General features: G+C 57.0%; 1 protein-coding gene across 6 annotated transcripts in view; it reads right to left on the reverse strand.

Moving 5' to 3' along the window:
- Positions 1–1,697: 1,697 nt before the first annotated feature.
- Chd5 (chromodomain helicase DNA binding protein 5) overlaps positions 1,698–14,861 on the reverse strand; it is a 46,451-nt gene continuing 33,287 nt past the window's right edge. For 2 of the 6 annotated variants that reach the window (XM_032893808.1, XM_032893791.1), the window contains exons 21-33: positions 14,453–14,570; positions 13,890–14,014; positions 12,861–13,092; positions 12,548–12,658; positions 12,111–12,283; positions 11,495–11,678; positions 10,997–11,089; positions 10,774–10,862; positions 10,456–10,589; positions 9,902–10,046; positions 9,405–9,564; positions 8,824–8,906; positions 7,996–8,188 (exon numbers count right to left, since the gene is read on the reverse strand). In XM_032893808.1, coding sequence (XP_032749699.1) covers positions 8,006–8,188; positions 8,824–8,906; positions 9,405–9,564; positions 9,902–10,046; positions 10,456–10,589; positions 10,774–10,862; positions 10,997–11,089; positions 11,495–11,678; positions 12,111–12,283; positions 12,548–12,658; positions 12,861–13,092; positions 13,890–14,014; positions 14,453–14,570 — 1,830 coding nt within the window. In that variant the 3' untranslated portion in view covers positions 7,996–8,005. Of the gene's footprint in view, positions 2,357–3,435; positions 3,490–3,599; positions 3,715–3,837; positions 4,002–4,736; positions 4,933–5,251; positions 5,385–5,939; positions 6,049–6,294; positions 6,433–6,893; positions 6,972–7,995; positions 8,189–8,823; positions 8,907–9,404; positions 9,565–9,901; positions 10,047–10,455; positions 10,590–10,773; positions 10,863–10,996; positions 11,090–11,494; positions 11,679–12,110; positions 12,284–12,547; positions 12,659–12,860; positions 13,093–13,889; positions 14,015–14,452; positions 14,571–14,861 lie in introns of those variants that run through there. The other 4 variants (XM_032893819.1, XM_032893828.1, XM_032893812.1 and 1 more) reach the window with 4 other exon arrangements.

Below are 14,861 nucleotides of genomic sequence, written 5' to 3' on the forward strand. Positions count from 1 at the left end.
ATGTTGTAGCTCTGACCCCAAACTCCCTATGTCACCTGAGAGCCACCCCATACGGTCCACAGAAACCCTATAGTGAGCCAAAGTAGCCAGAAATGTCCGCTGCGGCTCTGACAGCTCGGGCACGAGGACCCAATTCTAGCAGCAGCAAAACTAGAACCACCTTGAGATGCCACCTCCACCCCCACCATTCTCTAGCAGGAGACAGCTCAAGGGCCAAGATGAGAACACTCTGAAGGGCTTTGTCCTCTCCTCAGCTGCCTGGGCAGTCTACCCAGCAGCGGGCTCAGGTCAAGGAGGCTGCGGAGAGAAGGCCACAGAGGGTGTGTATATCCTAGGAAAAAGCAGAGATGGACAGACAAAGCAAGACTCCGGGGGGAGGTCCTCAGGGAAGGGAGGAACCCCTGAAGTCTAATCAGAGACACAGACCCTATTCTGTCCCGCATGAGCCCGAAGGCCCAAGTCTCAGGATGTCACTGCCGAAGGAGGACGCAGAGTTGCGAACGAGGCCAACAGGGCTGACCATCTTGCCCAGTGGGATTAGCACAGAGACCCTGGGTGGAGGAGTGAGCTAGAGAAGACACTGCCACACAGAGGACAAGCCCTTCTTAGAAAGCGGGGTCAGCCACCATAACGCATTCAGGCCTACAGAGGTCCTGTCTGCGACCAGAGTCCCCTCCTCCCCCTCTGCCTACCCACAGTGTGTGGCCAGTTGCTGGCCTTAAGATTTGGATAGTAGACACTCGAGTGCCACAGTAGAAGAAGCCGTGGGGGTCCAGCCCTCCAGGAGCAGAGGAGGAACAGATGTGCACATCTGAGCTAAGCAAAGGCCAGCCGCCGGCCCAAGTGTCCTCAAAACAAGCCATGGAGACCTGCCTCCATTCTTCGTAGGCCTAGAGATGCTGCATACACCTGACTCCTTTCCAGGGAGAATCCGACCCCTTCCAAGCTCCCTCAGACCCAGCTTGCTTCTCTCCACAAGCCCCTTCCTCATCGTCAGGGTATACTGAACCCCAGGATATCTCCAGGTTGAGCCAGGGCCCGTGAGGAGGTCACACACAAGCCTCGAGCCCGGGAGGCTCTACCCCACCTACACCCCAGCATGAAGCATTGCATGGTGCCACAGGCTGGGGTGGAGCAAGACAAGCTGGCGTGCCAACAGTGACACACACGGGAAGATGGTCCTGGTACTCTAAGCCTTCCCCGCAGGAAATGAGACCGGAAGTCTTGAAGGCTCCAGCTAGGAAGATGTAAAGAAGCCATCGGCTCCAGCCCCACCTCCAAGCACAGCTGTCTCCATACCCTCTGAGAACCAGCAAAGGCCCCTGTGGCCCCTACTTCATGCAGAAGTCGCCCTCGCCAAGACCTCTCTAGGACCGACACAAAAGAGATAAATTCAGCCTCCGGGGGGCGCTGTTGGCATCTGTGGCCCAGGATGCTCAGCGCACCGCATGGAAGTCCATGCCTCGGGGAGTGGGACATATCTCCCAGGGCCACCCAACAAACACCCACCCTTCTCTGAGACACCAGCTCGCACCTGTCTACACCACACCCCTGCAGACAGAAAATGTCCAGAAACCCCTGCAGGAGGTCTTGGTCTGCTCTACCCACACAGATACCCTCGCTTCAACCTGACACACATCATCGCTGGCGCCACCACCCGTCCCCTGGGAGAGAGAGATTCCAGAACCCTTGAGGGCTCCTGCCAGGAAATGCAATGTACCTGGTGGTCTCCCAAGCTCGGCATCAGCAGCCACTCTCCAGACCTGATCCCCTCCCCCGCTAGCACTAGGGTCCCAATCAGGCAGGCAGGGGGCTGGAGCGAAAGGGTAGTCACACGGGTGCAGTCAAGGGGCGGGGCAGGGGGGGGAATACTAAGGGTTTCCAGAACACTGGATGCTGCATTTCTCCCCAGCCCCGCAGTGAGTCCATAGAGCAGCAGCACCAAGGGCCTCCAAAGAGCTGAGCTTCCCCTTGAGGTCTGGAGCCGGTGACAGACAGGAGCGTCGTGAATCTGAATCTTCCACACGTCATCCAACTTTTTATCAAGACAAACATGTTCTCATCTTCAGTAGGAAAGTGCAAAAAAAAAAAAAAAAAAAATACAGGTAAATGGAATCTCCTCTAAGTAAGTCACTCTGGAAACGGTGCTGGGACCTTGCCGGGTGTGGCTGTCCGATGGGATGCTGTGTGGAAGAACACTTCAGCTACGATGAGGTGGCACTTCTGGACTCTTGCACAGCCAGCCTGGGCCTGTCCTCCGTGTGATAGAATTGCTTGTTTTCCCTTTTGTACCCCGACACGGCACCAACTCCTAAAAAGGCTGTAGCTTTTCTCTCCCGTGGGGCAGGTGGCTTGGCTGCAAAAGGCAAACCAGTGGGTTATGAGATTGGGTGGCCAGGTATCCGCAGGCACCCGGCTGTCTGTCCACACTGGCCACAGTCATGGCCAGAGGGAGTCCCAGAGTTAAGATCCCCTAACCACGGGCCTTTGGGCTTGATGTGCTGCACCCAAGCGCTGGAGTCCCAGCATCCAGCAGGCTCAGCCTGGCAGCCTCTGGCCTGGAATCTACCGTACAGGAACAGACAGGTCTTGGGGAGAGCCAGCAGGACTAGTGACTTCTCTGAACGGCACCCTTCTCTACTCCCAAAGCCATTAACACACTCAAGCCCTCAGGCACTCCCTCCCCCTAGTCCTGAACAGAGAATGTGGGTATGAGACAAGCAGCAACTATCCTTGGGGACAACCATCATGCAGGACAGTGGAGGGGGGACAGGGCTCCAGGCTAGGAGCAGTGACCGATGGGACCAATGACACATGGCCAGGAACATAGGTGCACACACAGATGTCCACAAGCATACACACATACATACACACACACACACACACATACACACACACACACACACACACACACACACACACACACACGCAAAGCCATGACCACATGGGGCCAATGACACATGGCCAAGGACACATGTGTACACACAGATGTCCACATGCACATACACACACACACACACACGCATACACATATACACATACACACATACACATACACACACGCGCAAAGCCATGACCACATAAGGCCAATGACACATGGCCAAGAACACCTCTGCACATACAGATGTCCACATGCAAACACACACATACATACACATGCACACACGCACTCACACACACACACATACATGCGCACATACATGCAAAGTCATGACCACACAGGGCCAATGACACATACAGATGCCCACAAGTGTGAACACACACACACGCACGCACGCACGCACGCACGCACGCACGCACACATGAAGCCATGACCAAGTCTAAGCTAGAATGTGATGCAAACGTCTCCAAGGCTCAGAGGCACGAATCAATGAATGCACAGACAGGACACGCTGGAGCGTATGGGACAGTGGGGTGGCCAGCAAGCACCCTCACCTCAGCTGGAAAGGAACGCTGAAACAGGGGGAAGTCACGAGGATGGCTAGATGTCTGCCAAGGAGAGATCAGAGCATGGGCTTGCCTGGTATCCCCAGCATCGGGCAGGCTGGGCCCCAAAGGGGCGCTGTGTGCATGCTGCCCGGAAGCGGATGGGGACCTACCAGTCACATAGGGCCCCAGGGGCATCTGGTTGTAGTTGACAATCCCTCCCGGTCCGGGGCCCCGGAAGTTGGGCCCAAAGCTGTTGTTGTACATCTGAGAGGAGCCGAAAGCGCCCTGGAGGCAAGGACCAGCTTTACAGGTGACAACCAGAACATCGCCCAGCCCCCACCCAGGGGCGCCCACCCACGTGACCCGGGGGTCTCAGGCCCGCGATGCGGTGTGCAGGCCAGACCTGACCTGCTGGATGGTAGGGTCACCGGCGCGGTTGGTCAGGCGACTCAGGATGCTGCGTTCCGACATCTGCAGACGGGCGGCCACGGGGGGGATGCGTGATAACATGGAGGGCAAGCGTGTCACATCTGCTTTCATATCACTCAGCAGCTCTTCCAGCTGGTTCAGGACTGCAGGGTGGGAAGGCCTGAGAATGGAGGGCTTGGGTCTGCCCTCCACAGCTGCCGTACAGGGGGTGGCCGGGACAAGCGGACACCGTGGGATGTTCCTCACTAGGCTCTCTAGAGCCTGGGAAGCCCAAGATTGACAATTGGAGAAACAAGGTTTGCAAGAAATACTCGTCCAGGGGCCCCTCCTGACAGAAGAAAAGCTCTGGATTCCCTCTCTGCTCACTAGGTCCCTGGGCACACAAAACATAGCCAGACCTTCATGTGTGAGCAAAGTGTTAGACATCCCACTCCGGGCTGTGCCCTGCCCCCAATGAGCTGGGAGCCCCCAGACCAGAAAGGCAGAGATCTGAGGTAAGACACAAAGGATACTCTGAGCAAATTGTCCCCCTTCCTAAATTCCAGCGCCCTTGCCCCAAGATGGCGAAGCTTAAGATTTATTACTATGGGCACAGGACTCACTCATGCCTGCACAGGGCAGCAATGTAAGCATTGGTGAGCCCTCCAATCTCCCATACCTCTGCCCTCCCCTTGCCCTGTGCAGCCTGCCCCCTCCTTTTGGCATCTCTTTGAAGGACTTATAAGGGATGACCACATTGCCCTGTAGGTGAAATGAGACACTAGACCTGGTCCCGGCAGCCTCACCCTCACCCTATCAACACCTCCAATCTAGGTCAAGCGTGCTCCCTGGGCAAGATTGGAGGTGCTCCCCGATAGGTAGGGAGCGGGCTCACTCACCCTTGTGCAGGACAGCGTTGGCGGGCTTGTTCCCGGCAAGGGACTCCTTGGATAGGTGCTGGTGGCTCTCGGCAAGGCACTCCACCTCTGCCAGGCGAGCATTGAGCGCCATGGCTGGGTGGTTGGGATCCTGGGTCATGTTGAGGTACGCTGCCCTCCGGAGCTGCTCCTCGATCACCAGCGCCTGCTCCAGCAGCTGGGGGGGTGGGGGTGACAGCACTGGCCTGGCCCCTCCTCCCACAGACCCACCATGCCCCTCTCCCACTCGCACCCACTGAAGCTGAGGCTCTGGGCTGCAAGAGAAAAAGGCTCCCCTCCTACCATCCCTCTCCGCCTAATCTACTGGCCCTAGGAATGTTCTGCAAACCGAGTTCTCCAACCGCATCCCCTGAGCAGTGGGGAATGCCCACACACTGGAGCCTTGCCTACATGGGTTGGCTGTTTCCTCAGAGGAGAGTCTGGCCCAGGTCTCGGTACAGGGATGGGTGAGGGGACGAACATCCTTGAAGGCCTACCTTGAACCGACGGGCCAAGAACTTATTCTTCATCTCCAGGTAGTTACCCTTATGAACCTCAGACTTGAAAGGCTCATTTAGGATCATGTACCTCGGGTCATTCTGAATGTCCTGCCAGCGGGCATAGCCATGCCTGAGGGGTGCAGTTAAGGGCGAAGCTCGTCACAGGAACGAGGGGCTCGACAGGAAGGGTGAGGTGGGAGCAACCGGGTCCCAGCTTGCCGTCTGTGCAGAACACCCAGGCAAGTCACAGCCTCAGCCCCAAGATAAGCAAGCAGCTGGCAATAAAGACATCAGTGACACAGCAGGCTCTGACAGGTGCCAGACGGGGGCACGGAGGTCCCCGAGCGGTGATCCCATCCCCGCACCCAACATGGACCTGTGTAAGTCCCGGCCTCTAAAACCTAATGACCTTATCCAGACGTGATCAAAAAAGGAGTTGGGGGGAGGGGTCCTAAATCCTACGGCTGCATCAGGAAAGGGGATTTGGGGCTTGGGACACGACGCAGTCAGATGGCCAGTGACAAGAGAACGTGACAGAGAGACAAGGAGGCCTACCAAGGAGCTTCAAGGTTTTGGGAAGTCACCAGAAGCTGGGAGATAAAGGAAGGTCCTCCCTAAAGCCTGTGGGTCCACTAGGGCCAGAGAAACCGACCAGAGTCCTCCCAGTCTGACTGAGCAAGGATACGTCACAATGCCTGCCAGCAGCCAGTAGTCATGGCGACGGTGCCAGATTTCGTAGATTTTCCCCGAGGACACAGCTGCCCGTTCCTCATTCTGCCACAGCGTGTGCAGCTCTGAAGAGAGGGGCTTAGGTAGGCAGACTGGAGATCCCCCCCCAACCCCTGGCTTACGCACAGGCTTGCTCAACACCGGCCATTAGAGGCCTACTGCTCCAGGATTGCTGAGAGGAGCATGTGAGGAACCATCATCAAACCCTCACAGCCCAGAATAAAATTACCATCGGCCCAGACTCCTGGGAGCCGCAGTGAGGACGTGCGACCAACAGCCCAGTCCCCCGGTCCACTCTCCCACCTCCGTACCTGTGAAACCACCATCTGCAATGTTGAACATGAACTTGAATTTCCCGTTCTTGTCTTCTTTCTTGCCCTCCTCGTCTTCCTCTCTGTCGCCGTTTTGCTGGGTCTCTGTGGGCTCCTTCTCCTCGGCCTTGGGGTCATCTGGGGGGAGAGGACAGGCCATGCTCACCAGCTCAAAGCCCTGTCCAGCATGGGACGCAGTGTGCACGCACCTGGGCCCTTAGAAAGGGAGAGCGGCCCCACCCCCTTCCATCCTGAGCGGGGAAGCAGGTTCCAGGCCCTGGCACCCCTCCCCAAACACAGGAGACACTCAGAACACCATGAAGGGAGAATTCAAATCTGACCAGAGGGCGGCTGCTCTAGAGCAAAGAAACTGAGCCTCAGATGTCTGTGCGGGGCTCGCCCCCCTCCGTGGATGACTGGGGTGATGGGAGGGGTGGGGGGAGGGGCAGGAAGAATCTGTCTCCTGGCAAAAGAGTCACCCTGATAGGAGGAACTTGCAAGTCCAGGCTCCTGCCCTCTGGCTTCAACCAGGGCTCCCCAGACAGCACCCAGGTAGCTGACCAGGGGGCATGAGGCAGGGCACAGGAAGAAGCCCCCACCTGGCCTGAAATCGTTGCTGTGACTCAGGCTTAGCTCCAGCTTGTCTGGGACCGGTTCCTTGTCCGGTAGTGTTTCCTCTGCAAACAAAACAAGGGAGTGGGGCTCGTGGGCAGAGAGGGACCCCCCTCTCCATCAGAATTGTTACACTGACTCCAACAGGCACAGCCTAGAGAGCACCCTGGGAGGGCCGGCTGGCCTCTCTGCAAGCCTCCATAGAGAAGCACCTTCAATCCAGGTCTGCCAAATACACGTTAGACCAAAGGAACCCACGCTTCAGTCAAAATAGATGTGCACACGTGACATTGTGTATGCACGTGGAAAGGGTACATGCTCGTGACTGTGAAGGCCAGAGAGGGACACTTGTGTCACCCTTAATTATCATCCTCCTTGTGCTCTTGAGACAGCCCTGTTAAGCCTGGATTTGGCTAGACTGGCCAGCAAGCCCCAGGCCTCCTGTCTCCCTGTGTCCTCAGCCCTGGACTTTACAGGCTTGTTCTGTATTTGGTTGGTTGTTGGGGGAGGGGTTGGCTTGGGGTTGAGATTTCTTTTGTTTTACAAAGCGAGCCATCACCCGACCTCCCAAGGTGAACTTGAAAGCCAAATCTATCAAGAGGGATGGTTACGGACCACTAGCAGCTTCTTCGGGAGAAAGATGCTAAACGCCAAAACAGATATTCAGCTAACCACACAGTCTGGTGCGGCCCTGCAGTCGCAGCGAGATTGTAACATAGATTTTCTCAAGGAGTGACCGATCGCGGCAAACGCCATCAAGTAGATTAAAACGAGACCTTAGCGGTATAATTAACAAGCTCGCCCTGATGATCTGAAGTGGGTATTAAGAACCTCACACCCAGATAGAGGTCTTTTTCCGGTACTCGAAAGGCATTTACAAACTCCAGTCGAGTTAAGCCAGAAGACAAGTTTGACAGTATCGGGCGGGCGGGCGGGCTCCTGCTTTCAAACAAGAACCTTGTCATCGAGCCATAACCCAAGGACCCCAAACCTTACAGGACAGGATTAGAGTGTGTATAGAGACCCTTTGGCCCTTCCACTAGCGGGCAGTGGGACGCAGCCCGCACCCAGGCAGGGAACAGCCTGCACTGTGGTTCCCTCACTTGCCCAGGGCTGCAGAGGACATGGACTGCTCCGAGAAAGCCCTACCTTTCAGAGGCTGCTCCGGAGAGCCCTGAGCCTTCTCCACCTCTTCCATCCGCTCTTCCCGAGCTCTGTCCTTGCTGTCTGAGCTCTGATGTTTGTCTTCAGCCTCTACTCTGTCCAGGGCAGTTGGCAGGGCCTGGAAGGACAAGCTAGGAAGCTGCAGGACCTGGGCCTCGGCAGGAACGCAGGGTGGGGAATACACGCAGGGCTGGGAGCCCTCAACCAGATGTCTCTACTTGCTCCCTGCCCTAGTCCCCCAGGCCCAAGTACTGGCTGGGTTTGTGTGTCAACTTGACACAAGCTGGAGTTATCACAGAGAAAGGAGACTCCGTTGAGGAAATGCCTCCATAAGACTCAGCTGTAAGGCATTTTCTCAACTAATGATCAAGCGTAGGAGGGAGGGCCCATGGTGGGTGGTGCCATCCCTGGGCTGGTGGTCCTGGGTTCTATAAGAGAGCAAACTGAGCAAGCCAGGGGAAGCAAGGCAGTAAGTAACATCCCTCCATGGCCTCTGCATCATCTCCTGCTTCCTGACCTGCTTGAGTTCCAGTCCCGACTTCCTTTGGTGATGAACAGCAATGTGGAAGTGTAAGCTGAATAAACCCTTTCCTCCCCAACTTGCTTCTTGGTCATGATGTTTGTGCAGGAACAGAAACCCTGACTAAGACACCCAGCAACCAGAACTGGGAACCAGGAAGGCCAGGGCTGTACCCATCTGGACCTGACCAAGCTCCACCCACACACAGGCCCAGCCACCAGTGACCTCCATACCTGGATTTCCAGGGACTTCTTTGGCTTCTGCGTGCCTGACTCCTTCTCGTCCGTGTAGCCCAGCTGGGCTTCCATTTTGTCTGCAGTACCAAGGGGAAAAGGTGAGACACATGGGCGTAGAGGGGACAAGGGAGCAGGGCGGGGAACGGAGTGCAGGTGAGAGAGAGGTCTGGCCTCGCCGGTGCTCCACAATGGGAGACATGTTCAGGAGTGATGAGCAAGCCTCCAGGCCAGGCTTCCAACCCTTGTAGGACCTTGGCCTGGCTGGTGAGGCCACAGCGGGCACTGTCAGGCTGGAGTAAGCCCAGCATCTCAGTCGCCCACTGGAAGCAGGAGAGGGAGCATGGCCCAGGGTTGGATTTCTTTTTGGGGTGATGGGAATGTTCAGTGGGATCCAATGAGCCAGAGGCTTTGGAAAGGCACATTGCGTGGCACATATGTGAGTACAATCTCAAAGCTGTCGTTAAAGGAAAAGCCTGACAAGTTGTTTGGGGCAGGGGACCCTCACACTGTGGGTCCACAGAGACCTTGGTCCACCTCCCCTGACCTAAAGCTCTCCCAGGCTCTCCCTAAGCCCAGACCTGGCAGGCCCAGTGGAGCCGGTGGGAGCTGTGCAGGGCTGGCGGGCACGGGTGTGTTGGGGTCCGAGGAGATGACCTCGCCTGGCTTCTTGCCCTCGGGCCCCTCGGGGACCAGGTCTGGGGTGCTGTACTTGCCGTTGACATGTTCAAACTCCTGCACCTGGGGCAGTAGGAGGATTGGTCACCTCTCAGAGACAGCCCACAAGACCGAGTGCACCGTGGGTCTGGGGTGCTGCCCTACCCAAGGTTAATAAGGTCAGACGCCCTTCTGACCTAAACTTCTACGGATGTCTCCGTTCCTTAGAGCCCAACCTCCCGGCCTCAGCCTCCCACCCGTCACCCTACAGGGCTCCTCCGGTCTGCCCCTTTGGTCTGTCTCAGACCTAGCTAGCTGTGTGGCCTGAAGTAGGCATTTGTCCTTTGGTGGCTGACCCCTACCGGAGGCAGTGCCAGGGCCACATGCCAGCCAGAAGGCTGGTAGAGACTTACTCACCCACCTTCTTCCTAACCAGCGACATGACCCCAATGCGCGTGAGCACGTGCTGCCTGGACAGGCCCTCCCGGGGCACGCCGTCTGCGAAGGTCTCCGCGCCGTCTGCGCCGGGCTCACACAGGTGGCGCATGAAGAGTGATACATAGGCTCTGGGGTGGGGGGTACTGGGGCTCAGGGAGTGAGGGGAGGCTGGCGGGACCCCTAGGGACCTCTGGCAGGGAATCCTCCACCACAGCATGCCTGGAAAGCAGGCCTGCTGGGGCCAGGCTCCCGGAAAAGCAGAGGAACCTCCCTGGCTGGGGACCCTCCTCACGCTCCTCACTGTGGATGGCCAACCTCACTATCCCAAAGAGTTTGGGCAAGAGGACCCACTGGGCAGTATTTTCTATAAATCAGCCTTGCCCAACACACCATGCCCCCAAGATCTGAGGGCAGTGAGCTCTCCGGGCAACCTTGGCTGGCCGGGAGAATGTAGGCACTGTCCACTGGAGGGCCCACTCCACCAGACATCGGAGGCCACACCCACCCTCCCGGGGCCGCCACACTGGGAGCCTTTACCTAAATTCCTTCTCACTCTTCCCACGAAGGTCACGCACCAGCCAGTGGGAGTTGAAGGCATCCTGAGGTGGCATGCCCCAACGCATGATGGCATTCAAAAACGCCTTCCTCTGTCTGGCATTGAAGCCCAGAACCTGGCCAGGGTGGAGAAGGATTAGAACCTCGGGTTATCTGGACAGAATTATGGGACAGGAAAGAAGAGCAAGGGAAACTTGAACCCAGAGGGTCCCTGAGCCTGAGAGTAACCCTCAGTTCCTCCTTCATACCCCAGGGTGTAAAGAGTTGGCCTGGAGGGGCCGGGGAACATGCAGGACCCACCTCAATGTTGCCCCCAACTCGGGCCAGAAGAGGCGGCAGGGGCTTGTCCCTGTCACTCTTCAGCTGCCTTCTGGATTGTCGACGTCCGCCTAGGGAACAGCCCACCACAGACCCTCAGGTGACGAGACCCTCAGGACCTCCTCCTAAAGCTCCCGTGGGCACCCCACCTTGCCGTCAGCCCTAGCGGCACCATAACATACCCAGGTCACACACTAATACTCACTCTGCCCTTCTGGCCTCTCCTCGAAGTCCTCGTCCTCGTCCTCAGAGCCGATGGAATACTCCGACTGGTTGTCCGAGAGCTCATCCTGCCACTCTGTAAGCAGAGGGGCATGGAAGGGGCCTGCCCAAGCCTTGTGCACCCAGGGCCACACTGAGCCACCGCCCCCCTCCTCCCAGCCTAGTCACAGCCATGATGGCCGCCAGATACTTCCCCTGGAACTCAGTTGATAATCCCAGCCTAGGCAGACAGTACTCAGGAAACTCATTGCTACTCTACTGTTTCACAGCAGGAAGCAGACTCTCTGAAGCTCATCCACTCCATAGCCAGCACGTGCCGGAAGCCACCTGACCCATGGCCGTGTCATCCCCACACCTGTCTGCAACCCCTTTCCTCCCAGAAGCCTCGCTGCCCACTCCCACTCCTGCCCCGTCCAATCCCATGTCTGCCTGCCGCATACCCCACCCCCGCAGCCCCCTGTGCAGGCGTGCCCCTGCTCACCACACGCACCCTGGTCCTCCTGGGAGGCGTCGTTGTAGTTGACCTGCTTACGGATGCGCTTGCCTTTGCCCAGGTTGCGGGCCAAGTCCTCCTGCTGCTGCTCGTAATGATGGCGCAAAAGCTTCTCCCAGTAGTCAGGATCCACATTCTCCTCCTGCTTGATTACCTCCCTCTCCACCTCCTCCTGGGGATGTCGGTGTGGGAGGACAGCTAGACACACACACCTCGCCCACCTTCACAGCCCCATGGGGGAGAAGGGGACCGCCTACTCCAGGAAGCCCTCCCTGATCACACTGGTCTCCCTGCTTCACTCCACATGTATGTCCTGGTCTTGGCGGGAACTGTGGAGCCCCAGACACTGTTCTCAGGGTTCATGGTTTTAAAGGGAACTATAAGCAGCACCCACATTCGCAAGGAGAGTCGCAGGGGCTCGGAGGACGTGGAGGGGGATGATGGGAGAGGTTAGGAGCCCATGGGGCAATCGGGCTTTTCAGGACAAAGGAGGGAGATGAGGTAGACTGTTCTGGAGAGACAGAAGCATGGTGTAGGCTGGAGGATGGGGAAAAGCTAAGGGGGCGGTGCGGCCACAGGCCCACGAGCACTCCAAAGGCCTTACCACGCCATCTTCCTCACGGACCACGTACTGGGCCACTTTGAAGGAGCTCAGGTACTCGTTCATGTTCTGCAGCTCGGTGTCATCCGTGGCGTCCTGGTTCCGGTCCAGCAGCTTTGATATGGCTGCGTCGTCGTAGTGGATCACACTGCTGTCTTCTACATCTTTGTTGTCGCCTGTGGGGTGGGCGGGATGTGGTGTGTAGACACAGATGTAAGGTGCTCAGGACCAACCTCAGGACCAGCTACTAAGAATGGCCTTCCCGCTGGGGTGAGGTCAGTGACCGGGCAAGGAAGCCCTAAGCTCGGCAAGCAGGTGTGGCAGCTCCCTCACCACCCACCAACAGAGGGCAACCAAAGGAGAGGGCAACCTACCTCTTGCCCAGGAGCAGCCATCTGACTAGACAAAATTCTGGGGGTGACTTCGAGGGGGGACCCTACCTGGTGGGGTGCCGCCGTGCTTTTTCTTTGCACCGGCAGCCAGAGATCCGCCCTTGGTGGACTGTACATCAGGGATGGGTGTGGTCGGCCTCTGGCCCTGGGACATCATACCTGAGAGGCAGAGGAGGAAGAACATGGTTTCCAGGCACTGAAGGGTGGATGGATAGCAAACAGAGATGCCACCCTAGCCCACTCGGGGAGGCGTCCCAGGCTGGGAATAGAGAGAAGGGCAAGGACCCTCAGGTCCTGAATGGGTAAGCCTCAAACAGGTCCACCCCAAGCTGCCACACACTCCCACCGAAAAGAGGCCCACCCTCCACGTCATCCTTGAAGAGCTCCTCTGTCCCGAACTTAAGGATATCGTCCAGCTCCTGCTTGGTCATGGAGCCCGACTTGGAGCCCAGGCCGGGTCGCACCACCAGGTGCGTGAGCATCATCTTGCGCTTGGCCACCTGAGTGATGCGTTCCTCCACCGAGGCCCGTGTCACGAAGCGGTAGATCATGACCTTCTTGTTCTGCCCGATGCGGTGAGCACGGCTGAAGGCCTGGGGGATACGGCAGCTCAGCACCCAGAGGTTGACTCAGGGCTCCAGCCACAGCTGGGCGCGCCAGGGAGGACTGCGTATGTAAGCCCATGGCCGCGCAAGGGGCAGCCTGATCGTAGGAGGAAGCACACTGCGCGGAGAGCAATGGTCGGCACAGAGGTCAGCGTGCAGCAGCATTGCGGCCTGGTGGCCAGTGGGTTTAGAGTGAAAATGGATCTGGATGCGACTGCTGATATACGAGGGGTTGTCAAGAAGTATCCTGCGTGCTTGATGGGAATCGGGCTTACTGGGACTCCAAGGCTGCATCATGGGAAGGCAGCCTACACCTCATTGTGTGGTAACGGGACAGCAGAGCCCTGTGTCTCCAAGCACACGTGCGGGTCCCAGATTATCAAAGTGTATCATGTTCTGCCCCAGAGTGAGGAGACTTAGAAAACCAGGGGTTCTATTCCCACAATGCCCTGCTCTCTCTCCCTCCTTCCCTGTTCCTTCCTCTCCCCTATGTCCAGCAGGCTCCCTCCAAAACTGGCACCTCTCGGATCTTCTGACTGACCCCTCATCCTGCCTCCTTCCATGACCAGGGCCCCAAAGGGAATGGGATCCAGGCTGACATTCAGGTCGCTGTGTGTCTCTGACACATCCTCTGCCCTCTCTGGGCCATTTTGCTCCCCTCTCCCTTCACTGCCCAGGGCCCACTTTTAGGCTGAGGTTTCACACGGGTGGGGTGGGGGGAACACAGAACCAGGGTGTAGGAATTAGGGGGAAAGGACAGAGGAACAGATAGCACAGGTGCAGACCTGGATGTCATTGTGAGGGTTCCAGTCCGAGTCGTAAATGATGACTGTGTCGGCTGTGGCCAGATTGATGCCCAGGCCACCGGCACGTGTTGAGAGCAGGAAGCAGAACTGTTGGGCCCCAGGAGCTGAGAAAGAGGCCAACAGGCATGTGTGAGTTATCAAGCACAGCTACACAGGGGTCAGGCAGAAGCCAATAGGAGGGCAGGAACGGGAGCAAAGGTCCCCTGGCAGAGGCTGTGATTCCAGAGGTGCCAGGCTCGTGCGGGTCCCACTAAAGCCAGGCCCTGGCTGAATTGGAGGGAGCCAGAGAGAGAAGGAAGCCAGTCAACTTTCAAAGGACAGATGGGTATCAACCAAGGAGGGGCGACTAGTCTGTGCCATTTCCTTCACAGTCTGGCTTATCTTAAAATAATGATAATGATAATGATACTAATAATGATGATGGTGGTGGTGATGATGATAATAATGGAGAAGTCGTGGTATAAGGACTGGTATGTTTCTTACACATGCAAAGCTCAGACTAAGACACCCTGAGACACAGGGTTACCCTGAGGGATGCGTACCATTGAATCTGTCAATGGCTTCTTGCCGGAGGCCCCCAGTGATACCCCCGTCGATCCGCTCATACTTGTAGCCCTCATACTCCAGGAAGTCCTCCAACAGGTCCAACATCTTGGTCATCTACAAGAAACGGGGGCACCATGGGCTGGAGAGGTGGCCCAGCAGTTAGGAGCACCGACTGTTCTTCCAGAGGTCCTGAGATCAATTCCCAGCAACCACATGGTGGCTCATGATCATCTGTAATGGGATCTGATGCCCTCTTCTGGTGTGTCTGAAGACAGCGACACTGTACTTATATATAATAAATAAATAAATCTTTTTAAAAAATAAAGAAACAGGGATACCATCATGGGTAAGAGAACAGAGATGTCCGGAGTGGGGGACATGCCTACAGTAGGCCTCCCAAAAAGA

Source organism: Rattus rattus, chromosome 1 (assembly GCF_011064425.1).
Source record: "Rattus rattus isolate New Zealand chromosome 1, Rrattus_CSIRO_v1, whole genome shotgun sequence".
Taxonomy (NCBI): Eukaryota; Metazoa; Chordata; class Mammalia; order Rodentia; family Muridae; genus Rattus; species Rattus rattus.